Below are 27,546 nucleotides of genomic sequence, written 5' to 3' on the forward strand. Positions count from 1 at the left end.
GAACTTATAGTACACTTTCTTTTCCCTAATAAGGAAATTCTGGAATCTTTATGTAGTGAGATTTATCAGACTTTCCTTTTGTGACCTTTGGGGTTCATATCAAGACTAGACAGATCGTTCCCTCTGCTAAGGTTATGAAGGAATTCACCCAGAGCAGGGAAAGGAAGCAGGTGTGGCACCCCTCAGAGCAATGCTGCCAAAATCACAGTTTTGTTTGGGACTTAGCCCTGTTCCCACGGGGAGAAGGATTTGCTGCCAGCAACTGGTGCCTACTGCCAAAGGCCTGGGTGGCAGATACCCTGACCATCAGCTGGTGGGGAAGGAGGTGGATAAGAGGATATAAAACGTTTGGCAGCTGCTTGGTCCCAACAGGTGAGGTCTGGCCAGGTGCACCCATGTCAGTATAATGAAAGGAAATAGAATTAGAACTTTGAAGTGAAACTCAAGACTCACATAAACTTGAACCTTTCCTGGGATTTGAAAGAGGTAATTAATTAAAAAATGTTCTCCCTCAATATTAAACTCTGGCAATCTGTCTCGAGGCAGGAAATATTCTAGAACAGGTCCTCAAATATGAACTCACTCAGCAGAGAGGCCAGCTCATTAAGAAGACATGCTTAGGCAGATAACATATTCCTCCAAATCCTCAGTGCACTACTGCTGACCTGAAGAGAGAGTGAGATTCATGATCGTTGTAGCTGGGGAGGTTTTGATGGCAGCTGGACTGCGTCCTTGTCTTCACTCCACCACCGAATGACCTTGCTGTATTTCCCTGAGCCTCGGTTTCTTCCTCTGTAAAAGGAAAGTGATAGTAATATCAGCCCTAACATTGATGAACCCCGAAGGCACCATATTTGCTGTTTCATATGCATTAAATCATTCATGTTCTAAGGCAGCTGTGACAATTAAACGTGATGACTTGAAGAGCTTAGCACAGTGTTGGCACCTGATGAGTGTTCAATAAATGTTCCCTGTGTATCGTGATCTGAGATGCTTGCTGAAACCAGATGGGAAGGCTTAGCATTTAACTGTGGAGTTATTTTAATCATTCCTTCATTCCACAAATACTTCTTGAGCCCCTCCCATGAGTGGGTTTTCAGAAAAACACAACAGAGAGTAGGACTGGGCGCTTCAAAGCCTGCAGAGCAGCAAGGCTGGCATACAGGTCAGTGCTGTTGGCTGAAGGTTTGTGTCCTCCTGAAATCTGCATATTGAAACTTAACAATCAGATGATGGTATTCAAAAGTGTGACTGGGGAGGTGATAAGGTCATGAGGATGGAGCCTTTATGAATGGCATTAGTGCCCTTATAAAAGGGACCTTAGAGAGCTGCCTCACATGTGGAGAACACAGTATGAACAGACAGCTGTCATGAACTAAATTGACAGTGCTCACCAGACACAGCATCTGCTACCACCTTGATCTTGGACTTCTCAGCCTCTGGAATCTTGAGAAATTTCTTGTTTTTAAGCCATCCAGTCTACAGCATTTTGTTATAGTAGCCTATATGGACTGAAACAATCAGTGAGCAGTAACTGCACCTTGAAGTGGGGAGCAGGCAGGTAGGGGGCTGTGGGAACACAGAGCAAATATGCTGTCCAGTGCCATGAGCAGAAGGACAAGGATCTGTGTGCATGGCCCCTTTGGAGGCATGACAGTGGTTATAGTCTTGGGGACACTGCTGTAATGCATACCTTGTGCTGGGTGGGTCAATTACCCTTCACCACAGTGCTACGAGCTTGGTATTATTTTACTCCTATTTTACAGATGGGGAAACTGAGGGACAAGACGGTTGTTCTAGGTCACACAGCTAGTAACTGGCAGAGCCAGGATTTGAGCCTGGACATTTGGTCCCAGAGTTTGCCTGGGGAAGACAGATGCAGAGAGTGGAACAGAAAGGACCATCATGAGGAATTGGACTGAGATCCCTGAGGTATGTTAGGCACAATAGCTGCAAAGCAGGAGCTGATGGAGTGAGAAGGAGTCAGGCACCAGGTGGCATCTTGGTGGTGGGGGGACTTTTTAAGCAAACTGCTGCTCTCAGGCTTTGGTAGGACCAGCAGGTGGGCACTGGAGGGGCTCTGTTCCATACACTGAAAGGCTCCAGGAACCCTGCTGGCCTGAAATCACACTTTGCAACATGAGTCTTACTTAGCTTGAGGCATTTCTGTGTATTATAATGAAAAGGCATTTGGAAGAGCCATTTCTCCCAAAGTCTCTGAATCAACCATGGCTGTGTGCACTACCTAACACGTGCTCTCCTGTCCCCTTTTCATAGCTAGGCTCCCCCTTCAGATCCTAAGCCAGGTTCACATTCTGTATTTGGGGTTGCTCTAGCATCCTGCCCCACCCCCACCCACCAGCACTTACCCATGACTTACTTTCTTTGCTGATAATTTGAGTCAAAATAACACAGGCTGTGTCTGCTTTTCCTCAGCCTTTAACACCTGGCATAGAGCTGCAATGTAGACATTCAGTGAAGGCATGATGCATGAGTGAATCAACAATCAGCTCTTAGGAGAATTGGAATTGAGTCATCAAATAGGAGAGTCAGGCCTGGGGGTGACACACATCCCCCTTTGAGGGATGGAGGCTGGGCATTCCGACCCTGGGCACAAAGTACCTGTGGTCCAGAGGGTGAAAGGAGAAGCCCAAGAGGCAGAAGACACTTTCTTGATGACTAATTCTGAGGGTCAATATTAGCTTCAGACAGCCCAGTTCTTGTCTAAATATTATCAGTAGCCACCCTATGACCAAGCACCAAGTAACGTCCAGTCTCTGTTCACCAGCTGCATGGCTTCAAGCACGTAATTCAGCCTTGCCAAAGCTATAAAAGTAGGTAAAACATTTTTTTCTGTTTTGCTTTGAGTAAGGGTCTTGGTATGTTGCTCAGACTGGCCTCAAACTCACAATTGTCCTGCCTTTACCTCTGAGTGTTGGAATTATAGGTGTGTACCACCATGTCTGGCCTTGTAAAACTTTGTCATAGCACTATGGAGAGAATAAATGAGACAGCCCAAGAAAAGCTATTCACAGCCTCACTTAAATATTTGACCAGAGAATGTTAGTGTTATTATGGTACCCTTTAAAAATTGCATCTCGTGTTTTTACTTATACTGTTATATTTAATCCTCAAAACATCCTGGTGATATCATTGTCATAGTCTAGTTACAGTGAAAAGATAGAGGCCAAGGTCTCAAGGAAGGACAGTTAACTAAATACCCCATTTTTAAGAGGAGTCCTTTGTGTAAGGTAAAAGTCACCAAAATCTAATCAGTTCCTTTTGTAGCTGGACTATGTTAATGTTAAATTTTAACTTTCTTAGCTTCATTTGATAGTTTATGAACTACATTAAAATGGAATTTGGGAAGGAATATGTATTTAAATGCAACCTAGTTTAGGTTGCATTTCTAAAATAATTAATATTTAAACTTGCCTTTTTTCTCCATTATATAAAAATATCACCACTAAATCATCTCCCCTGAGACATGATAGTTGCATACAGTAAACCATTTTCTTCTACCTACACATGAAAAACACCAGTAAAATTGTTTTATAACTAATATAGAAATGGCACACATCAAATGGGACTTCATAAAATTTAAAAGCTTCTGCACAACAAAAGAAATGGTCTCTAAACTGAAAAGACCACCCACAGAGTGGGAGAAAATATTTGCCAGTTATACATCAGACAAGGGACTGATAACCAGAATATACAGGGAATTTAAGAGACTAAACTCTCCTAAAATCAATGAACCAATTAAGAAATGGGCAACTGAACTAAACAGAACTTTTTCAAAAGAAGAAATTCAAATAGCCAAAAAACACATGAAAAAATGCTCACCATCTCTGGCCATAAAGGAAATGCAAATCAAAAACCACACTAAGATTCCACCTCACCCCTGTTAGAATAGCCATCATCAAAAACACCACCAGCAACAGGTGTTGGCGAGGATGTGGGGGAAAAGGAACCCTCTTACACTGTTGGTGGGAATGCAAGCTGGTGCAACCACTCTGGAAAAAAATTTGGAGACTTTTAAATATCTAAACATAGATCTGCCATATGATCCAGCAATCCCACTCCTGGGGATATACCCAAGGGAATGCGACACAGGTTACTCCAGAGGCACCTGCACACCCATGTTTATTGCGGCACTATTCACAATAGCCAAGTTATGGAAACAGCCAAGATGCCCCACTACAGAGGAATGGATTAAGAAAATGTGGTATTTATACACAATGGAATTTTATGCAGCCATGAAGAAGAATGAAATCTTATCATTTGCAGGTAAATGGATGGAACTGGAGAACATCATTCTGAGTGAGGCTCATTTTGGTTCAGAAGACCAAAAATCATATGTTCTCCCTCATATCCGGACTTTAGATTTAGGGCAAATGCAGCAATGTGGTTGGACTTGGATCACATGACAAGGGGAGATACAGGAGTAGGTAGAAAACCCAAAACATGAAAGCATTTGATGTCCCCACTCCAGGGGAACTATACAGAAACCTTAAAGTGACAGAGGTTATCATGAGCAGGGGATCAGGAACCAGTGTAAAGATCAATTAGAGATGAATCAACATGAGTCATAACACATGGGTACATGAAAGCAATAGTAGGAATCTCTCTGTATAGCTATCCTTAACTCAAGTAGCAAAAACGCTTTGCCTTCCTTATTATGCTTATGTCTTTTCTTCAACAAAATTAGAGATAAGGGCAGAACAGGACCTGCCTGGAACTGAGGGGGGAGGGGGGAAAGGTGGGGGAGGGAGGCAGGGTGGAGAAATGACCCAAACAATGTATGCACATGTGAATAAATCAACAACAACAAAATAAAAATAAACAACCCATGGTAAAAAAAAAATTCTACAGTTTCAAATAGCGAATTGTAAAGACAGGTTTAATAACTGTGATATAAATGTGACAATCACATACTTAGTCTTCATATTATTCCATTTGTATAATAACTTCATTGGCTGTCATCTTATGTTCTAGAGAGAAGATTTTTTTTTATTCTTTTCAAACTGTGTGCCCAATATGTATACAATAAAAATATCTGTAGAAAAAACAGCAGCAACAACAAAAACTAGGATGCGCTGGGTGGTCCTCATGTGTTTTATGGTGTGTGTGTGTGTGTGTGTGTGTGTGTGTGTGTGTGTGTGTGTGCTTTTCTGTGAAAGAGAGAATATTGAGAAAAAACCTCAAAAACTGAAGGCACCTGGATGAAAGTTTAACAATAGTCCCCTCTGTTGAGAGGGGCTTGGGTTTCCAGAGATTAATATTTCCTTTATGTTTTCCAAGTTAAAAAATGTAAGCATGTGTTTCTTTTGTGAATAGAATACAATGTTTGTTTTAGAAACGCTCAGCTCAGGGCCACCTCCTGTGTGGCACTGTGATGGCCTGGTGTACATTGGCCTTGCAGGGATCTTAGCCACATGGCTCTCTCTGCCCCAGCAAATCTTCCCCAGCATGAAAGAGGCCCCCTGCCTGCTTCCCGCAGGAGGACCCCCCCCTGCTCAGCAGAATTGCACCAAAGGCAATGGATGACCTTTGCCTCACAGGTCACTCGGCTCTTGAGTACTCTTCAGTGAAGCTCATTTCACTTAGCCACCCAACAATTTTTCCAGACTGGTGTTCTTGTTGGAAAGACAAAAACTGTCATATTCAACAAAATAACTCACTCACCTCTCTAGTTCTTTTTACTTCACCCACCACACCCAATAAAGACCTGGGCTGAAGCCACCTTGCTTCTGGGAAGGAGACATGATTTCCTGGTCCCATGTCTTTGCCTGTCTCTTGTCTTCTCCATCCTACTCCTGACTTTCGTCCCTCCTTCCTGCCATCTGGTTGCCATCTCCGGCTCACTTCCCACTTCTTCCAGGAAGCCTTCTTGGATAGGCCCTGCTTTCTCATGTGCATTGGGTGCTGGATGGCTGAACGCCTCTTTGTCCACCTGCATCACATTTATCACTTCTCTACACTGTTGTCTTTCCCCTTCCCCAACCAAACTCAAGGGTAAAAGTCTGATTTCTTTATCCCTAATGTCTAGCTGGCACAAATTAGGTATTTAATAACGATTTGTTGAACTAATTAATATGTCTTTTTTTTTTCGGTGATGTAGGGGATTGAACCCAGGGCCTCACACATGTTAGGCAAGTGCTCCGTCAACTGAGCTACATCCCCAGACCAAATGTGCACCATGACATCTTCACAAATGAAGGAAAGTGAGGCTCACGGTATTGGAATGATGGGTGATTTATGGCCAGTAAATTTCTGGATCGATAACAGAATTTAGGTCTTTTGGCATCTTGACCAGGTTGACCAAAATACTGATATTTAAAGGAATAAGAAAAAAATACCACCGAAACTCAGCAAGTTTTAGGGGAAATAAAAATGTTCCCCACATGCCAGCACAAGCTAGATAGAGGTATGTTTAAGTTTTTTACATATTTTTCCTTAAAAAAAATCAATCATGTTTATTTGCATAGACTTTTTTCTTTTTGATGATTTGCTTAGTATAAATAGCACAGTTTCTAGGTGTTGGGGTGTGAAGCAAGCCAACTGAATATTGCCAAACTGTTTACCAAAAACAAATCACTATGTGAATGGGAGTTGACAGTGAATTTTACCATGTAGAAAACAGTGCTGGGAATTATCGTTATTTAAAATTTGCTTTCCTTGGCCAGGCATGGTAGCTCAAGGCTGTAATACTAGTTATTTGGGAGGCAGAAATTGGGAGGATCACGGTTTTTGGCTGGGTGCAATATTATACCCCTATCATCCCAGCTACTTGGGGGAGCACAAATAGGATTGTGGCCTGGATATAAAGTGAGATTCTTTCTCAAAAGTAACCAACACAAAAAGGACTGGTGGAGTGGCTCAAGTGGTAGAGCTCCTGCCTAGCAAGCATGAGGCCCTGAGTTCAAACCCTAGTACTTAAAAAAAAATGCTTTGCTCTAAGAAATCTAAGTAGAGCCTCTCTATTTGTTTCCTTTTTATTGAGTCGTGGACAACAGAGGCTGAATATTGTTCTATGTGTTTGTTTATCTTTGTTCTTGTGGGATCCATAAGTTTATACTCTTTACTATGCTGTCCTTAAGGACTGTACAAGGCAGACTTAGCTGTGAAGGCACTCTGCTAGGCCCAAGCAGGAGGAGACACAAAGATGACTAGGACTCGTCCTGCCTATTCAGTGAGCTTAGCCTCAAGTAGAAGAGATGAATATGTACAGAAATAATGGCCCAGGGGCTAAACTGTTTAACAGGGAGACAATAATGGGTTGTAGAAGAACAGAGTGGAGATCAGTGATTCCTGATTTGGCAAATATCAGGAAGACTTCAAAGAGGTATGTCTTTTATTCCAGGCTCAAAGGAATGAGAAATGCTGTGAGTCATGAAGTACTTTGTCCTTGAGAACACTTGTGAGTGTTTGTATCAGTTAGGATGGTTTTGGTGGCAGAGAACACCCAACAGAAAGAAGTTTTGCTAGCTGAGGAAGTGGTATTATCTTGCAAAACAAAGAGGCAGCCAGTTCTTTGGGAAAGATGGTCTTTCCCATCTCCTCTGTGCCTTCCTTGGTGTTGACTTTGTCTTTGGGCTGCTGTCTTCCCATTCCCAAGTTAGCTGCCTTGCTTCTACGACTGTGTCCTCTTACAGCCATGTTCAAAAGTAGGTCTTCCCAGAGTTGCTGACCTGTTCCACTTAATTAGGGAAGTATTTTTCCACAAAAGCACCTGCAGGACTCCTCCTTCAGTGTGGTAGGTATATGGTATGTTTTTTCACTTCCATTTTCATTTTTGTTCTACTTAAGCAATTTTCATGAATACTAATTCCTTTCCATATAAATTTTAGGACAGAGGTTGACTTCACTGATCTCTTTTCATATGTCTGAATGAAATTTTGTTCATCATATTAGTAGGTTTTGACAATAATCGTGTGTGTGTGTGTGTGTGTGTGTGTGTGTGTGTGTGTGTGGTGCTGGGGATCAAATCCAAGGGGCCTTGTGTATTCTCGGCAAGTAATCTCCCACTGAGCTGCTATGACCCCAGTTTTTTGAGACAGGGTCTCGCTGTGTAGCTCAGCTGGCCTTGAACTCAAGATCCTCCTGCCTCTACCTCCCAAGTGCTAGGACTAAAAGGCATTTGCTGCCCAACCCAGCTTATCTTTTTTTTTTTTTTGAGACTATTTATACCAATGATCTTGAGCTAAATTTTGTGGATCAAGAAATTATATTTTACATTGACTATTCTTATCAATAATTTTCATTAGGAATTAGCTAAGAGACTGATCACATTTCAGTTCATCCATGATAAAACTGTGAGATCGCTCTTAGGCAGGCAATATTAATCTGCCATTCAGATGTTGGATTGAAGTTGGTTTCCGTAGTGTAGTGGTTATCACGTTCGCCTCACACAGATGTTGGATTGAAGGGTCAGGAAGAAAGGCTCCTTTGGGCCCAACCTGGCCTGATGCCAGTTTTCATAGGCTGCAAGCTAAGAATGGTATTTACAGATAAGCTTTCACAATCTAAAGATAGGAACACTAATTGAATCCCAATTAAGAAAAATATTATCTACCCCCAAAGCAATTTAATTCTCATTATTAGGTCTATATTATGAAAATTATACTCAGTGATTATTAGTAGTATATTTTGAATTTGGTCCAAATTTTTTGTGGAAATTTGTTTTCTCTCTTGTGATACAAATTCTACATAATAGTCTTAATTTTGCCCCTTGCCCCACAACCCATAAAATATTTACTACCTGGTTCTCTACAAAAAAAGTTTGCTGACCACTGTCCTATTGTTTTGCTAAACTGATTCTTCTGAACACTTATGCTCACTACCCTACACTAACTGCCTGTTTCACAGGGCCACAAAAAGAGTGTTAGTCTGTTTTCAAGTTGCTATAAGAAAATGCCTTAAGCTGGATGAGTTATGAAAAACAGAAATTTATTTCACACTGTTCTGGGGGCTGGGAAGTCCAAGATCAAGAGACTAGCAGGTGTCTAGAGAGGACACCTGCTCATAGGTGGGACCGTCTTGCTGTATTCTCAGATGGCAGAGGAGTGAGAGAGCTCTTTAGAGGGTCTTCTTTCCCTTTGCTTTCCTTCCCTTCCCTTCCCTTCTCTTCCCTCCTCTTCCATCCCTTCCCCTCCCCTCTCCCCTCTCCTCCTCTCTCCTCTCCTTTCCTTTCCTTCCTTTCTCCTTCCTCTCCTTCCTTTCCCCTCTCCTCTCTCTCTCTCTCTCTCACTCTCTCTCTGTCTTGTCCCCCTCCCTCTCATAAGGTTCCACATGTGAATTTGGTGTAGTGGGGACACAACCTTCAGGCCATAACAGTAAGTGAGGTCAATACATTCTTGGGTCCTAAATCATGGAGTCAAATTCCTGCTTCACTTGGGGAAATAGGAAGAGCTTAGGTGCACTCACACCATTCAGTGATGAAGGAAGACAGCTATTATATCAAATAAAAATCAATTTGACTTAAGAGCTTTCTATAAAAGTCAATTTTCCTTTTGCTTTTTGTATTAACGTATGGTGAGCCTAACATGTTGGAAAAGTCAAAATATCCTTGTTTCAAAGCATCAACATTCGAGGGAAATAGTGTCTTTGAAACTGGGGAGAACTGAGAGGACTTTTACTTTTGCCTTCTGTTTCCTACTGAAGTTAGCTCCTTTTTCTTTCCTTTAACAGATGAGGAAAAAGAAAACAATAGAGCATCCAAGCCCCACTCCACCCCTGCCACTCTGCAATGGTAAGTCTCCATTTTCAGCAACCGCCATGGGAAGCTCAGGTCTTTTACTGGAGGGTAGAATATCACTTGGTTTTTTTTGTTTTGTTTTTCTGGTGGGACTGGGGTTTGAACTCAGGGCTTCCTACTTCTACCACTTGAGACACTCCTCCAGTCCTAGAATATCACGCGGATATTCTGACATTATTATGACACAATAACCCACACGACATCTGTTTAATTTACAGGACTATGCAAAGTGCTCAAGTTAGCTCCAGACCATAGATTTGAATTTTCATATTTATTTTATTTAGGGATAGGCTTTTTTTTTCCCAGTATCAAAGCACTGGGACAGACTGGCTTCCACATGGATGTTATAATTGGCTTTTAATAGAGTCTATTATTACAGTTAAAAATGCTTCAGCAAGTTACAGAAATGGAGGTCTACTCACCCTTAACCAAGCAACCCTGAGTGACCCTTAACCAAGCAACCCTGAGTGAATTAATTGATTGCACCTATACTATAATTATTTTTTAGCTCTAATAACATTAACAAAAATAATCTCCTAGAATGGCCTGTTGTTTGACATTTGATATTCCTAGCCTTGGTGAAGTATTTAATGATGTGTAAGTGGTTGCACTCATGTGTGATATTTACAGATAAATTCTCCTCTCAAAGTTTTACTTGGAAATTATGTTGAATCTTTCACCAGCACTCTTGGTGGCTGAGAGTAACCTCTCAAAAGATCTTGCCAACTGAAGGCTGTTATTCCCCTAGTAAAGCAGCTTGGCAAACTTGAAGGCATTAAAGAAGGAGAGGGAGGGAAAGAGGCAGAGGCATGGAGAGGGGAAAGGAGCTCAAACCTGTTCCAAGCCAGCCTCCATGTTAGGCACTTGTGTGCATGCCTCATTTCATTCTCACAGTCAGTGGTGTTGGTATTATGCCCATTTTACAGAAGAGGAAAATAAAGCTGAGGCAGTTAAGTCATTTACCTGAAAATGCACATAGCCACTATGGGAGAGGCAGAAAGCTCGCTGAGTCTCTTTACTTGCAAATCCCATGCTTGTGAAGGAAGGAAGAGAAAACTCAGGAAGGAGAGAGGAGAACAGCACAGAAAAGGAAGCAGCTAGGCTGTAGTGAGCAAATCATTTCACCTCCTCTAGTCTGTGTGTGCAGAGGTGGGGAGAAGGCTTTCAGGATGTAACTCAATCTGCTCTCAGTCTCTCAGTCAGCTTGCTCAAGACCAAGAACGGCAGAGGTGGTTTTCATGACTCCATTTCAGCCTTTGGCCTGTTTCCATCGCGCTCCCTGTGTTCTTTCTCATGGCTTTTGCTCCTTTTCACTTTATTTGAAATCCTAAATCTGCTTCCCAGATAACTCTCCCCCTACAGCCTTCCCCAAACATTGTGGCCACACCAATCCCCCATGAGGCCAGAATGTGAGCCGAGGCATCCATGAGAAGGGCTTTGGGAGTGGGAATTTCTAGAAATGCATGATCTTGACATTTCTTCTTTGATAACCCAGACGTACTGTACATTTCAGAATAAAACATTTGAAAGGGACGAGAAGAAAACTGCCTGTGTGTGTCTATTTCTCTATGAATCTCTGACATCTGCCTGGCAACAGTGAGGCTAGGACAGGGCAGCAGTCCCTCTGCACACCCCTTCCTTCTGAGACCCCCACAATGACCTAGGGCAGGACTTGCCTCCTTTCTTGAATGTGTGCATCCAGTTCTCCTTCTGTGCTACCTAATTCTCCACCAATGATCTCTTGTTCTAAATAAAAGACCACATAGATCATTCCAGAGGAAATTTCATTCTCCAGTTCACAAGAATAGACCATGGATTTTTTTTCCTTCAGAGTTTGAACTCAGGACCTTCCAAGGCAGGTGCTCTACCACTTGAGCCACCCCCCACCCCCTCACCCCGACCCCTTTTTTCATTAGTTATTTTTCACAGTGTCTCTTTTTTTTTTTTAACCAGGGATAACCTCAGACACTATCCTACATCTAGCTGGGATTGCAAACTGTGCTCCTCCATGCCCCTTGTATTTGTTGAGGAGGGGTGGCTAACTTTTTCCCCTGGGTTAGCCTCAAACTGTGACCCTCCAGATGCCCACCTCTCACGTAGCTGGGACTTGTGAGTCACTATACCTGGCCTTTTTTTTTTTTTTCTTAATGATACATTTGCTTTCAAAGGAAAATCAGATTTGAAAATGCGTACAGTTTAGTCTTACCCAAAGGCACAAAGTCCTTTGAAAAAACCCCACCAGGCAGCCCTGCGGTTCCCTTTATAGCGGATGTTTCAGATAGAGTTTCAGTCTAAGAAATTCGAGAAATGTTTGCTGAGCCCCCACTATTTGCTAGGTGCTATAGTAGACTCCAGGAATGCACGGATGGTCAGCAGGTCCAGGGTGGGCTCATGGGGGAGGGGCGATCATATTTTTTCCGTGAATGACAGGCAAGGAATGCATTGGTGCTGAGCGCTGTGCAGACTCAAGCATGGCTAATAGGACAGGGTCGCGGCGGGTCTTTTAGTTGAGCAGTAAGGAAAAGCTTCTCCAAGGAGGTGATACTGCAGGGGACGGTTGGGACAGATGTGGAATAAGGAGGCCTTTCTGACATCATGACCCTGTGGAAATCAGGGGCAGAGAAATAGTCCAGACAGCCTTGGAACGGCTACCAAGGGCCTGCGGTCCCAGACCCAAGGTGATATGCACACGGGCCATTGTGCCGTGTGACCTGGAGCGGCAGTTACAGCCCAGCCCTCAGGGAGCGCCGAGGGCCCTTCCCGCTGTCCATCATTGGAGGCCGGCCAATGGGAGGGCGTGCTGCTCTAGGGGAGGCGGTTCCCCTCGCCTCTGCTGGGAAACTCACCTGCAGGAACAAGGCCTTCACAACCCGCCTCCCAGCACCCCCAGCACCGGGGTGTATGGGGTGGGGGTGATGGCCCAGTCCGGGGTAATCACGCACCTACCGGGTCTGCATTCCTCCTTCCCAGGAAGGGTGCAGGCTGAGCTTGTTCAAGGTACCACAAGCAGGTGACCTGTGTGGTTGGAGCATAGCAGGTAGGGGGGACAGGGATACAGAGGAGGTGGAAGAGGTGGGCAAGGGAAAGTGTCTAAACAGTAGGAAGAAAATGTGGACATTTCTCTAAGCTTAGATGCTTAAAACTGTAGTGGAAGACAGAGGACCTCTTTTATAAAGCTCCCTAGGACGAATTGTTTTTAGAATATAGTTTCAATATAAAAACTTGTCTCTCAAAGGGAATTGAATGCACTCTCCGTCTTACAAGGAACAGTGACATAATTTTACAATGTGTCCCCTTTTTGCTTTGGCTGCCTGGGAACTCAGAGGTAAAGCTGAACTGTTTTATTTTTGAGATAAGGTTTTGCTAACTTTGCTCAGGCTGGCTTTGAACTATGATCCTCCTGCCTCTGCCTCCTAAGTAGCTCAAATTACAGGCATGTACCACCATTCCCAGCTTTGAACTGATTCATCAGTGATCTGATCTAACTCTATAAATTCAAAGATGCTTACATACTTTTTCAGTGTCTTCTTTCCTTGATCTACTTTTCTTCTTTTACTCTATATTTTGCTTGCTTTTTAGAAAAAGCCGGGGAATAAGCAAATGCAATAAATATGATTTTTTTTCTTTTATTTACACAAGTAACACATTTCCATGTCAAAAATTAAAACAAGGCTAAAGTCCATTCCTCAGTGTGGTTCTGTTCCTCTTCCTCCAAAGCAACTTTGTGACCACTGAGGGGTGTGTGTGTGTGTGTGTGTGTATGTGTAACATCCTCGTTGTGCACTTACATGTTTATGTACCTATAGAAATTTTTTAATTGTTTTTTAAATTTATATTTTATATTATTTATATTCTCCTTCAAAATGCAAGTGTATCACACTAAAAATATTATTTCACAACCTGCCATACTCTCTAGGTCCACACCTTTCTTTTTTGGTGGTAGTGGGGTTTGAATTCACAGCCTCATGCTTGCTAGACAAGTACCCTACCCCTTGAGCCATTCTACTAGTCCTTTTTTTTGTATTGGATATTTTCAAGATAGGTTCTCACAGAACTATTTGCCCAGGCGGGCTTTGAACCGTGATCCTCCTGATCTCTGCCACCCGAGTAGCTAGGATTACAGATGTGAACCACCAGCACCCTGCTTGCTTTCATTTTCAGAAGAATGGCCTGAAGCCAGACATGGTGGTACATGCCTATAATCCTAGCTACTTGGGAGGCTGATATTGGGAAGACCACAGTTCAAAGTCATTCTGAGCCAAAAAAATTAAAATTTTCAAGACCCCCATCTTGACCGATAGCTGGATATGAAGGCACACACCTGTCATCCCAGCTCCACCTGGGAATCTTAAATAAGAGGATCCCAGTTCAGACTGATCCAGGCATAAAGGTAGACCCTATCTCCAAAATAACCACAGTAAAAAGGTCTGGAAGTATGGCTCAGGCAATAGTGAAGTACGAACCCTGCGTTCAAACCCCAGTACCACCAAAAAATATATATATACCCATTACACCCATGTTAATTCATAAAGACAGACCTCATCTTAAGTGCTTCACAGTATTGCTTGTAGGATGACAGCAGAATTTGTCTTTCTATTTCCTTCTCAACAGATATTTAGGCTGAGTCTGAATTTCATCCCTGGCATTACCAGGGAACATCTTCACGTGGCCCCTTTGTACACTGGGTGAGAGTTTCCTCCACGTGGCCATCAACAAGAGAAATGCTGGTGCCCACACTTAAGATGGAACAAATTGCAAGACTGCCTGTGAAATGCTTTGCCATTTTGTAACACACACACACACACACACACACACACACACATGCACACGTGCACACATGCACACACACACATGCACGGAACCTTGCTCTACAAGAATCTCATTCTCTGAGACATTGATGTCCTTCGTGTTGTTCCTTGTCTCCTGTGACAGTGTGCAGACCTCAGGACAGGACAGTGGGGTGGTGGCATGCATAGGCCTAGGGACGGACATTGGCCTCATAACCCGATAATACCCAGTTCCCTTGGGACATTTGGCTTGGCTTTGGAATTGGGTTAGGAGCCATTTATTTCTGCTCCTTCCCCCTTTCTGCCACAGGCCCGCTCCCCACCATCCTGGAGCCTAGGCCTACTCTAAGAACAAGCAACCCAACAGCCAAACAGCTGAAAATAACTGGGGCCACGTGATCTGGAGGCAGCTCCTAGCAGAAAACAGGCAAATATTGTCAAATGCCTACTGCCAAACACTCTCCAGCATCCTCGGTCACGAGGGTTAGTAAATCCCAACTCACCCGGGATGGTGAGCGCTGCTGGAATCCCCGCCACACAATAACCTCTATTCACCCAGGGATTTTGAAATGGAAAGTAGCCTGTTTGGCCATCCTGGCCGACCTGCTGCCAGTGCCTGTCCCCTCTGTGGCCTGCCTCCCACACACATACTGCTGCCCCTTTCCTGAACATCCCCTCTCCAAAATCCGCAGAAGAGATGAGGCATTTCCTAAATGAAGATAGAAGATCCAAGTGTCACTTGCGTGGCGTTGTACTGTGTGTGTTTGGGGGGAGGGGGAAGGTGGATTTCCTTTTCTTTTGAAAATATAAAAGCTAAGCTTTAGGTGGTTGATGGACAGTCAATATTTCAAATTAAATGGCAAAAATAAACTTAACTACTTCTCTTTAATATATTCTCAGAGGTCATAGGCAGGAAATTAGGCTTGGCATACTGTTCCAAAGAAGTATGTAGATGGCTTAGACCAGATCACAGCTCCTGGACTTGACTCAGTGGACGTAACCAAGACCAAGACCTGGTGTTCTGTACTCATTTCTGACTTGACTGTTTACTCAACAGCAACGTAACACTGTTTGCTTTCATAATACAAGTTAGGCTACATGGTTCCAAAAAGGGAGGCTGACCATTTATTTTTAGCTCTGGATACAACCAAAGGGACCAGAAAATGACAGTTGGGTGTGACTGTGTCCCCTGGAAGACAGCTAGGGATAGAGAAAGGCAAGCAGAGCAGAAATGCATGAAAGGCACTGACAGCTCAGGGAAGGAGATGGGTGTTGGAGAGTGCGGTTCTTATTTAAAAGAAAACTGTTTTGTGCTGTGAGTGAAGATATAAAATGACAAAGCCATGTAAGTGGGAAGTTTCACAGTCTCACTAACATTCTAAGCAAGTGCGCTAGCAACTCTGATGCCCATGTGGAGAAACCTCCCCAGGTGTGCAAGGCAGTCCATGTGAGTGTGTTCTTTGTGGCCCTAATTGTTCAAGGAAGTAGAGATGGGAAATGAGTGGCAAGGGGAGATCTCGGGGGTGACTCATGGCAAGGAATGGCTGCCTGTGCACCCAACTTAGATCTTGACAGAAACATTGATAACAGCTTGAAACATGGGACCCTTTTCCTTTAGACAAGGCCGAGTTTTCATGCTAAATAAACAAATAATGGACTTTGAATAACCAAAATAACCTAAACTGATTCCAGAAGCTGGCTTAGCCCAGGACTTTCTGAGTACCACCTTGGTAGATCGTAAACCAAACACTGGGGAGAGGTCAGATTGTTCCATGATCTGATCTGATTCAGTCGTTGCAAGAGCAAAAATAAGTCCCACATCAGCCAAACCTGCAGGTTCAGCACACACTGGGGTTGCATTCCACTCATCAGGTGCTGTCACTGGTGCAGTCACTTAATCCTCATGAAAACCCTGTAGAGAAGGCAGGACCCTTACAGTCATGGGCCACTTAACCATAGACATATCTTCTGAGAAGGGTGTCTTAGGCCACAGCGTCACTGTGTGAACATCAAAGAGTGTATTTACACAACCCTAGACGGTAGAACTTACCACACACCTCTACGGTACATGTTTGCTGCTGTGGCCACAATTAACATGATCCAATCTAGCACAAGAGAAAACAATGCAATCGAGACATGGTAAACACAAGGAGAGTGAGGTTGTTGCTGGTGTAACATGGCAGGCCGTTTTACAGTAAACTTACTGCATAAAAAGGAGTGCACTTTAAAATAATGATAAATAGTAGAGTGACTGTGTGAACCCAGCCATTTATTATCCAGTATCACGTACATCTAATCATATGCACTATACTTGTACACAACTGGCCATACAGGGGGTTTTTACATCAGCATTGCGACACACTCGTGAGTAAGGCCTTGTGCTACGACAGCAGGACAATTATGATGTCACTGGGCAATAGGAATTTTTCAGCTCTATTGTAATCTTCTGGGACCATCATCGTGTATGTGGTTCGTTGTTGACAGGACCATAGTCTCATGGTGTGTAACTTTACCTCTACTTTAAAAAGAGGAAATCAAGACAGGCAGCCAAACATGACAGAGTCTCTATTCGAGGGGAGAAAAATGCCTGACTCCCCAAGAAAGACCCTCAACAAAGAAAAAACCAGGCTAGCAGAGGTCCAAAGAGAAATATTGGGATCCACTAAAACAGGTTTCTATTTGTCTTGTCTAACCAGAAGCAGATCATGGGCTTAACGGTGGTCATTTATAAACATGGATTGGTTTATATTATTTGTCTGTTTTATTTTGTTTGGTCTTCTTATAGAATCAGCCTCAGGCCTAACTAGAATCACCCCCACACACACACCTGTCTATACTGTTACAGTGGTGCAGTATTAACTCCCAGCTTCCTGGCTTCCTTCTGGTGACTTAAAGGCAGAAGCAGGAGTGGTATCTTCTTGTTTTTGACTGTATTCTACAGTGTCTGGAACATAGTAGGCACTCAATAAATGTATACTGACTGACCAAGTGAATGCCAGGCTCAGTGAGGGTATTAGAGGTGTCGTCCATCCCTGGGTTCACACTCCAGTCTGTGACTTCAGGCAAGTCATTTGGCCTCCCTAGCCCTTCATCTCCTCCTCCATGTCTTGGGGGTATGGTATCCATCTGTGAACATAGCAAACATGAACACCCCTGGCACAGAGGAAGCTGTTGAAGACACAAAGCAAACATGTTAATATTAACCAGGATTTTCCCTGAACCCCCTGGAATTTAAGATTAAAACCACCAGAGATCCTTGCTTGGGGCAAGAAGCCTGCCCACCATCCTTCTGCAGGGTTTCTTGACTTGTGGCAACCATGCAAACATCATAGGAATATGGTTTGGTTCCTGCCTTTAAAGGATTTTCAGTCTTCCAAGAGCCCATGGCTCATGCCTGTAATCCTAGCTATTTGAGAGGCTGAGATTGAGAGGATCTCAGTTCGAGACCAACCTGGGCAAATGGTTCATGAGATTCCCATCTCCAAAATAAACAGAGCAAAATGGACTGGAGGTGTGGCCCAAGCAGTAAGAGAGTGCCTGTTTTGCAAGTGCAAAGCTCTAAGTTCAAACCCCAGTCCCACTCAAAACAAGGAGTTTCAGCCTAAATTATAAAACATTATCTTACTATTCTACAGGAATGTAGACTAACACCAATAGTTACTGTGTATTGGGTGTTTACAACATACCAGCTAGAGGGCTGCATGGATTCTTGTTGAGTCTTCATAGTAACCTTGGAAGGTGGGCTCTGCTTCCCTCATGCTACAGAAGAAGGAAATGTGTTGGAGTTCATTAATATGTCCCAGACTATCCCCCTTGAAAGTGGTGGAGGTAGGATCCCAACTCTGTGATCCCTGACCCCAAACCAGGGCTGTGTCTCTATGAAGGCTGTCAGAGCCAAGAAAAGACAGGAAAACCTTTTGTCACCCAGGGAAGCAGTGAGTGCTGATGAGCTGGGGATGTGCCTCCTCTACCTCAGCATTTGGTGTACGGACCTTTGCACACTCCACGTTATCCAATGAGTGAATGAGAGAACTCAGCAAAGAGGAAGTTATTAGAGAGTGATGAGCACCCAAGGCTGAGTGGGTATGACACACAGCTTCAGAGAAGAGAAATCTGAGTTGAGCCTGGAAAGGTACAGCATGGCAGAAGGGGTCATCTACCATGGTAGGAAAGCCACAGAGTGTGTGCAGGTGGAGTGTGGCAGGATGGGTTTGAGGAGCAGAGTATGAACCAGTTGACTGGAGAGAGGTGTATGTGTGGAGAGTGGGGCAAGAGAAGGCTGGATCAGAGAGTGGGGGCCTTAGATACCCAGGGAGGCCATGGGGAGTCATGGAAGGATTTAGACCACTGCCTTGCCCCGGTTGCTTAGCAAGTTATTTTTCACATAGTTTGTAGTCTCAGATCTCTGTGAGAACCTCAGCAGTAAGCTATTATACTCAGCTATTTTTTTCATTCTATTTTGGTAAAATAGAAGAAAAACATTTCTGTTCTAGAAGTGTCTGTAAGAACTTGAGAAGTGGATTCTTTAAGCTGACAACCTGTGTGTAGACATGAGAAATCACAGGTTAAGAGAACAGAAGAGAAATTACACTTGGTGCTGAAACCTTCATTCTTCATTGTGAAATGCTGGTACAAAGCTTTCTCAGCGCATCTAGGAGGCCACAGTCTGAAGCCTTCCAAGGAGGGCGTCTTAAAAAATGTATTCCTCAGACAATGATTCATGCTAGCCGCCAACCGAGTTCATTATCTCTCCATAATAGGATGGGCTCGATTCAAATATGATCAAGTTGTTAAATGGAAGATAAGAAAATGGAACAAGTTGGGTATTTTGTGTGTGTGTGTGTGATCATTAAAAAAAAAAAATCCAGGTATAATGGAGCATTGTTCACCATGTCAGACTAATGATGTTCTCTGAAAAGAGAGGAGGAAAGGGAAAATTTCATCATCCAATAAGAAGAGAGATAATTAACTGCTTTCTCTCTGCTGTGCCTTGGTTAGGGTTGTGGACATTCCAATTAGCAAGTGCAGTGCACTCGCAGGACCTCTGGATTCTGTGAGGTGGTTTGGGGAGCGATTTCGCGATGCTATCCTTGGAGAAACTCATCAAACATCAAAAGTGCCCTTCACACCAATTACGTCTGCTCATTCACAGAGCTTATTAAAATGCTTCATAGTCATATGCCACCTGGATACTTTGACGCTCAGAAGTTCCGGTCAGAGGGACAAAACGGGGTAGAAACGCCGTCATTTAGAAGGCGCTGGCCTTTGACAGGTAACTGCTTAATTAGCTCAGACTGTGCAAACTGTGACTTACACCCATCTAATTCAAATAGTTTGTTGTTGCTGGGAGTTCATCTAATGTGATAGATTATAACCAGGATCTTGTATTTTAATTTTGATCTCTTCGCCAGGTTTAGTGAACAAACAGGCAACAAGAACAGCACATAGACACTTGGGGGCTTCAGCGATAATTAACAAGTGAAGAAGCAAGGAATTTACCTGGCAATCTGTGCTCTTTTATGCCACATTTGAAACATTATTCCCTCTCTCTTGGGGCATTTCTATTCATGAGGAATGGAGCCCCCCATGCATCTGTTCAGCTGAGCTAAGACCCAAGACTTGCCTGGGTTGCGTACCCACCCCTTGGTCTGGTGATGTGAGCCCCATATGTACAAGCTATCTCTGTCCCCACAACCACTTCTCCAGTTCAAGCCATCATTTCTTGCCTGAACTTTTATAGTGCTTCCAAACTGGTCTCATGTGCTCATTCATTCATTCTTCCTTCAACAAATATTAATGAACTAGGTTTTGCTAGTCCACCTTGGCCACCCAACATAGAGAATAAATTGGCCGTGCCACACCCATGCTTTCACAAAAACCCTGAATTGGTTCTCTATCAATTTACTTATTTATTTCTTTATTGACAGTACTGAGGTTTGAATTCAGGGCTCTGTGCTTGTTAAGCAGGTGCTCCACCCCGTGAGCCTCACCCCTGATGTTTTTTTGCCTTAGTTGTTTTTCAGATAGGTCTTAAGTTTTTGCCTAGGACCTGCCTCAGACTTCTGTCATCTTACCTATGCCTCCCTTGTAGCTGAGATGACAGGTTCACCACAACCATACTCGGTTTATTGATTGAGATGGGGCCTCACTAACTTTTTTGCCCTGGCTGCTCTCAAACTTTAATCCTTCCAATCTCTGCCTCCTTCTTAGCTGGTACAGGTATGAACCACCATTCCTGGCCCTCTTTATCACTCTACAGGATCATAGGTAAGATGAATTCTGAATGGTTTAAAACACGCATTTGTTGAATGTATACATAGATTCTTCTGGAAACATAAACCTTAGGAAGTCATTACACAGGGAAGCAAAAGGGGTACTTTGCTCCTCCCCATAGCTTGTTGAGCACAAAGTCCCAACTGTCCAAATTGTTCACGTCTATGCATGAAGCTGAAAAATGTCCCAGGATACAAAATCGCTTAGTGAAACTCTCAAGAGTCTGAGACGAAACTTGGCGGTTTTCTTTTTTTTGGCTTTGACTTCCTTTTACACTCAATCCATTCCTGGCTAATAGAACACATTAAGCTTTAAATCAATGTTATTTTTGTTATCGATGGCATTATTGTGGCTGTTATTATTATTATGGCATCCCAGAAATACTTGGGTCTTCTTGCCTCTGAGTCTTTAGTTTTTCAGCCCTCTCTGAACACCACCTCGCTGTCTTCTGGTAATGGCATTTTTCTAGTAACTTCTAATTGCTAAGCCATAGTTCTTTGTGTGCCATTTAAAGGTGCTCCACAAGCTCCACCCCCCACCATGGTTCTCTCCTCTTAGACATTGCTTCACAATCCCCCTTCCCACTCAGACCAGAGTCTCCAGCATGCAAATCAGGTGACACACTCATCACTCATCCTTGCTGCTCTATTTTTTTGGGGGAGGTTGGGGGCGGGCAGTACTGGGGTTTGAACTCAAGCCTCATACTTGCTAAGTAGGCACTCTACCACTTGAGCCACTCCTCCAGTCTGCTTGCTGCTCTTCTTGCCTACAGCCCCCTTCACCTACCACAACAGAATACCACCAAGGTTTCCACTTGAGACAAATTCTCCCATTTATTGGCCGTGTTAGCCAATGAGTTATACTTTCTGAGCCTCAGTTTCCTAATCTGAAAAATAGGTGGAATACCTACCTCATGTGGTGGTTTACTTTTGAGGTAGGATTTTACTACATAGCCCAGGCTGGCCTTGAACTTGCAATTCTCTTGCTTCACCCTCACGAGTGCTAGGATTATAGGTATATGTCACCCTGCCTAGTTTTTATATGGTTATTATGAAGACTGAATGAGATCATGGCCTCCTAGTGCCTGGCACCCAGAAAGAGCTCAGCAAATGTTGGACATTGTTTGTTGTTACAAAATTCTAATTTCAATTCCTCTTTGAAACTTTACCCTCTCTGGTCTACCCACTCATCTTTCTGTTTCCCACCTTAAACTGTACCTATGGTCAGCAGTTCATAGCACTTAAATATTCTTGTGTATGATTCTCCCGAAATAGACAACAAAGTGAACTAGGACATAGGTCAGGTCTTATGCCAACACCAAGGCTGACAGGAGCCATTCAAGGAATAGAAAATAGACTTGGTGTAAGAAAAACAGGGAGGAGTGAGGACTCTGGCCAACTCCAGGGCACATCTAACCCTGGCCAATTGTTGAAATGCGGGAATATGGGTCCACGGTGCCAGCTCTCTGCTTATTCATAAGAAGCCAGAAATCCAGGTTCTTATATACAATGATCTGGGATTTAAACGTTGGGCCAACACTGTTCAGGCCAAACAAAGCATGTCTGTAGGACTCCAGCTTTTGAAAACTGTCTTATTCAGATGGCCCCTATAAATTGTGCCTAGGTTGGTTGTTTGGACCTCTGACCCCACTTTTCTAGAGAAACAAGACAGTGAATTGCACAGGGGTCCAGGCTAACCTTACCTGAAGCTTAGGTCCTCATAAACCTTCTCTCTGTGAAGCCAGTTTCCCACAGGGAAACACATGTAGAGTTCCAATTTGTGATGTTGGGGATACACACACTACCACACAAGCCCTTTCAGGACCAGCTCTTTTGTTTTGTTCATCAGTTTCCTTAATGTAGAGAACACTGCCTAGCACTCTGCAAATACTGATCAGATTGCAGATTACCCCTGTCTTTATCTGTTTGCTGTGTGCAAGCACGGACCACCTTGTTCATCTTGATGCCCCCAGTACGTGGTAGGCAATAAGAGATCAATAAATATTTGTTGAATGAATAGATTAGTCGAATGATATATCCATTGGGCACTTACTGAGCACCTACTGTATGCCAAGGATTCAGAGGTAACTCAGCACCATCCCAGTCTCCAGGCATTTGATCACTCAGAAAGGATTACATAAACCATTTCCTGGAATACTTCTGAAAACCAGCAGGAGCTGCTCAGTGTTCCCTTCCCAGAAGAGGGGTGAGTGGATAAAATGATTGGGACCACACGGCACCAGGCTCTGTCATTTAGCAGAGTGTCCCGAGGGTTGTATTCAGGCATGAGGTTTGAATATGAAATGATTGAGCTGCCTTTCTTTCAATCACATGTTGGACTAAGCTGAATGAGGGCTGCCCTTTCAAGTGGGCACCTCGGGAGGCCGTGTCCCATTCCACTTGAGTTACGACAGTGCTGGACCACTTCTTTGGCAAGTGCTCTTGGAGGGAGTTTGAAGCCACTTGAGGACATTTACTTCATTGGTTTAGAATCATGCCTTATTTTTACTAAAAAAAAAAAAAAAAAAGAAGAAGATGAAGAAGAACTAAAAAAAAAAAAAGTTTGGGAGCATGGTTATTCATCACTTTATCCCCTAAACTTGCTTCCAATGGCTTTGGGCTGATTCCTAAAATCCAATTCAAGATCAAAGGAGAAGCATTTTCTGTTGGTGAGTTATTGAGCAATGTCTGCTCCAGGCTCTGAAGTTAAGGTCCAAATTGTCACGTGCCACAAAAGGTCTTTAACCTCCCAACATGTCTATGACAATGGAGTCAAAATTCATTTGGATGCCTAAATTCTGTTGTTTAGTTTTAAAAAAAAAATCTTAAATCCAAAACTATATTTATACCTAACACAAAGTCTGGACAGATAGGCACCCAGAAATGTTTTATAGAGAGGAGAAACAGTAGGTGTTGAAATCTAATGTCTATTAAGTGCTCACCACACGTGTCAAGCGCCATGCTAATGTAGTTACATATTCCCTTGTCCGATAGGCACAACTATCTTAAGAGACAGTTGAAGGTTGGGTGCAGTGGCTCAAGCCTGTAATCCTAGCTACGTGAGAGGCAGAGATTGGGAGGATTGTGGTTCAAGTCCAGTACAGGCAAAAAATTCACAAGATCCCTCATCTCAACCAATTGCTGTGTACAGTGGTGCATGCCTGTCATCCAAACTATGTGGGGAGGCATAAATAGAAGGGAGCATAGGCCAGGCCAGCTCAAGCATAAAGCAAGACACTATCTCAAAAATAACCAGCACAAAAAGGACTGGTAGAATAGATCAAGTGGTAGAATGCCTGTCGAGCAAGCTCAAGGTCTTGAGTTCAAATCCCAGTACTGCCCTCCCAAAAGAGGCAGTTACAAATCATCACTTAACAAGGGAAACTGAGGTCCAAGGTTAAGTAATTTGCCCAAGGTCACCACACCAGCAAGTAAAAAGGCTGGTATTTGAACTCACTGAGAAAATAACAGATATAGAATCATGAATCCTAATACAGCAGAGGAGCAGGTAATCTTAAAGTAGTCAAGAGATCAACTCTCTTCTGGGGTCAGGAACACGTCCTCCTGCCAGTGGTTAGTAACTGTCCAGCTGAACAACCTCCATTTGGCCATTTGCTTTTCCTCCCTCTCTACTGCTCTTGTCAACCAGGATGCTCCAAGGTGTTGACACCACATTCTTTGACTTCCTCCTATCAGAAATGGCTCAGCAAGGGAACGTGTGGCTCGAAACCCAGCTGAGTGGGGCAACTGCAAGATCCTACATCATTTTTTGAAGTATGGGAAGACCTGATGCAGCCACAATGTGGCCAGGCCAGTGACAGTACCAACTAGAGAGACTGGGACTTACTAACTCCATGCATGACCTTGGGCAGCTTGTTTTGTTGTCTTCCTGGGTCCCGGTGTCCCCATCTGGAGGAAGAGAGCTATTTCTGAGGCCTTCCTTGCTTCAGAGGAAGAATAAAAAGAATGGCACCTTCTTGCTTGGGGAAGGTAACACATTCTTTGCTCACTGGGCATTTACTTTCCTAGGCTGGAGGAGAACTATGAGATTGCAGAAGGCGTCTGCATTCCTCGCAGTGCTCTCTACATGCATTACTTGGATTTCTGTGAGAAGAATGACACCCAACCCGTCAACGCCGCCAGCTTTGGGAAGGTGAGTCCATCTTCACCAGGCTGATACTGCCCCAAACCCCACTAAGTCTGTCCCTCCCTCCACCATCTTTAAGTAATTTATACAAGGTTTATAAATACACTAGCTCTTGATTTTGAAAGTTACTAAAATAAATATGTGGGTAACTTTGCTGTAATATTTTGCTGCAAAAAAATCAAACAATCGTAACAAAGCAATACCAAATCAAATAATAAAACAAAGTAACGCTAAAGTATTTCATAACGCTTTTCTGTAAGAATTTCAAGCAATTCAGAAACATGATACAGTAAGAATTGAATGTCACCCTTGAATTTCCTCTGTGTTTAATGGGCACATAGTGACATGTTTGAGAGACAAATATTGAACTCACAAGTGCAGGAAATGTACAGCAGGGAGCCTGGGATGGGTGAACTGCTTGGCTTAGTAATGCCATTGCCTTGGGTCAACAGGGAAATGGCCCTGTTCATCAGATTGGAGGCTTGGGGGTCCCCAGCTGGGAGTCAGTGCCTGACTGCCCTGAAGCTACCGTATGATAAAATTATTTTCCACATTTAGGACTATGTGTGCAAAAATTTGTTAGCACTGATCATTCTGATTTAACAGACCAAGGCAAGTTGTTGAGTATTCATTCCTTAAGACTGTTCATTTTTTTACCTAGTTGCTAAGAGTCTAGATTCTATACCAAAAATATCCAATTTATCTTCAATTTAAGCTCTTCCTCCTTTTATTAGCTTTTTTTCAATGTATAATTTTTGCTGCATCTGCTAACAAGTAGACAGTCTTTTCAGTTTTCTACATGCAGGCATACCAAGGGCTGAGAAGGTAGGAAGAGGTCAGTATATAAATTTTAAGCATTCCCTTTTTAGGTCCCTAAACAGACAAATTACCAGCAAGAGGAAAAAAATCCAACAACAAAAATGACCAAACAAGCAAGGAATAGTGTCAGGGCTAATCCAAACCCTCAAGAGTCCAAAAACTGAGTGGTTGACAATTGACTCTAGTTAGTGGGGAAGATGCTTTTTGGTGACTTAGGGAGGAGGAAATATTTTTGTGATGCAGTTGTGCTATTTCTCTAAAGTGACAAGATTTTTCTTAAAAAAAAAAAAATTCAATGGAAAGAACCCCTTTCCTATGTCATTCATTTCTTCAGTCCCTTAGCATCAGCTAAGATGGCCTGTGTAGTAGGCACTGTGTTCAGTAATAACCCAAAAAGGAGCCCAGGTTGAGCCCTGCCATGCAGGGGCTCAGATCCAGCAAGGTGGGGAGGAAGAGCACACTATGACTGTGTGTGTGTTGCTAGAGTTGTGCCAGGTGTCTTTGGTCCTGGCACACATTTGATCCTTTCACTCACATTGAGGTTACATCACTCAAACTTTCTCACACAATGGAGAATTCAGATAAGGCCTTTTGGATATGGATGGAGGGTAGGTTAGTTGATTCTCCTGAAGTCGTCACTTAGCCAATCTAAGCCTCAGCTTCCTGTTTCTTCCCAGAATTGTTACACCATCCAAGTGAGCTGATGTCAGCGGATAATGGAAGTTATTCTTTACTTAGTCACTCAATAACTCAGGCATTTATTATTGTGCCATCACAACTGTCGGTGTTTGGATTCTCCATGAGATGTTTGTGCACAAAACAGTCATTTGTTAGGTTAGATTTGGAAGCAAAACCTCACACCATTTTTAGGAACTCCAGTTTGCCTGTAGAAAAAGACCCTCCACTCCTTTTTTCTCCAAAACTTCTACAAACCTGTTGTCAGCCTGGGAGTTTCCTCAACCTCATGTTCTAGGGAAAATCGGTTGATGTCTGTCTCTTTGTCCCCCTCAGCACTCCAATTCCATTCCCTTTTAAGTCTCAAGCCTGCCCCAAGGTTTCAGCAAATCTCAAGGCCATCTGGACTTGGGCTCTTCTTTCTGCATGTGCCACACTTTCTACCCCTGTGCTGTTTGGTACTGTAGTCACTAGCAGCATGTTGCTATTTAACTTACTTAAAGTTACATGAAATAAAGAGCCCAGTTCACTAGCAGTCACACTGGCCACGTTTCATATGCTCAGTCATCATATGTGACGAGAGGCTGCCATATAGGATGGCGTGCCATCATCACAGAAAGTCCTGTGGGATAGCCCAGTCCTGTACCACAGTGAGCCAGGGATGAAACAGAACATCTTTTCACAAAACAGCCCAGGGATCATCTCTGGGATCCTGGTAGATTGAAGTTGGTAGGAGGGGTTTACATGCCAAACAGTGACAAGGACAGACATTCCATCTCAAAATGCTCTTCAGGGTCCCATCACAGTGGAGGTTTACTGGCCCTAATGAGTTCCCACAACCAGTCCCAGCTCTTCTCTACTCTGCTGTCTTCCTTTGCTCCTCTTCTTCCATTTTCCTTCTCTCACTCATTCTCCCCTTCCTCTTTGGGACAATACCTACCAAATTTCTTCTCTTCTTGGATCCTTGGTTTCTACTGACACCTTTGCCCACAGACATATCTCACTGACCCCAAATAGAATTTCAATTCATTTTCCAAACACTAAGTTTCCTCCCTAAGTAAAATTACAGTGCTAGCAGCAGCCAAAACC

General features: G+C 43.4%; 1 protein-coding gene across 2 annotated transcripts in view; it reads left to right on the forward strand.

Annotated features, from left to right (window-relative positions):
• Positions 1–27,546, forward strand: part of Rfx4 (regulatory factor X4) — a 169,171-nt gene that overhangs the window by 41,602 nt on the left and 100,023 nt on the right. For both annotated transcript variants that reach the window (XM_020180893.2, XM_074084297.1), the window contains exons 3-4: positions 9,691–9,751; positions 24,846–24,969. In XM_020180893.2, coding sequence (XP_020036482.1) covers positions 9,691–9,751; positions 24,846–24,969 — 185 coding nt within the window. The remainder of the gene's footprint in view (positions 1–9,690; positions 9,752–24,845; positions 24,970–27,546) is intronic.

This window comes from Castor canadensis, chromosome 8 (genome assembly GCF_047511655.1).
Source record: "Castor canadensis chromosome 8, mCasCan1.hap1v2, whole genome shotgun sequence".
Classification (NCBI taxonomy): Eukaryota; Metazoa; Chordata; class Mammalia; order Rodentia; family Castoridae; genus Castor; species Castor canadensis.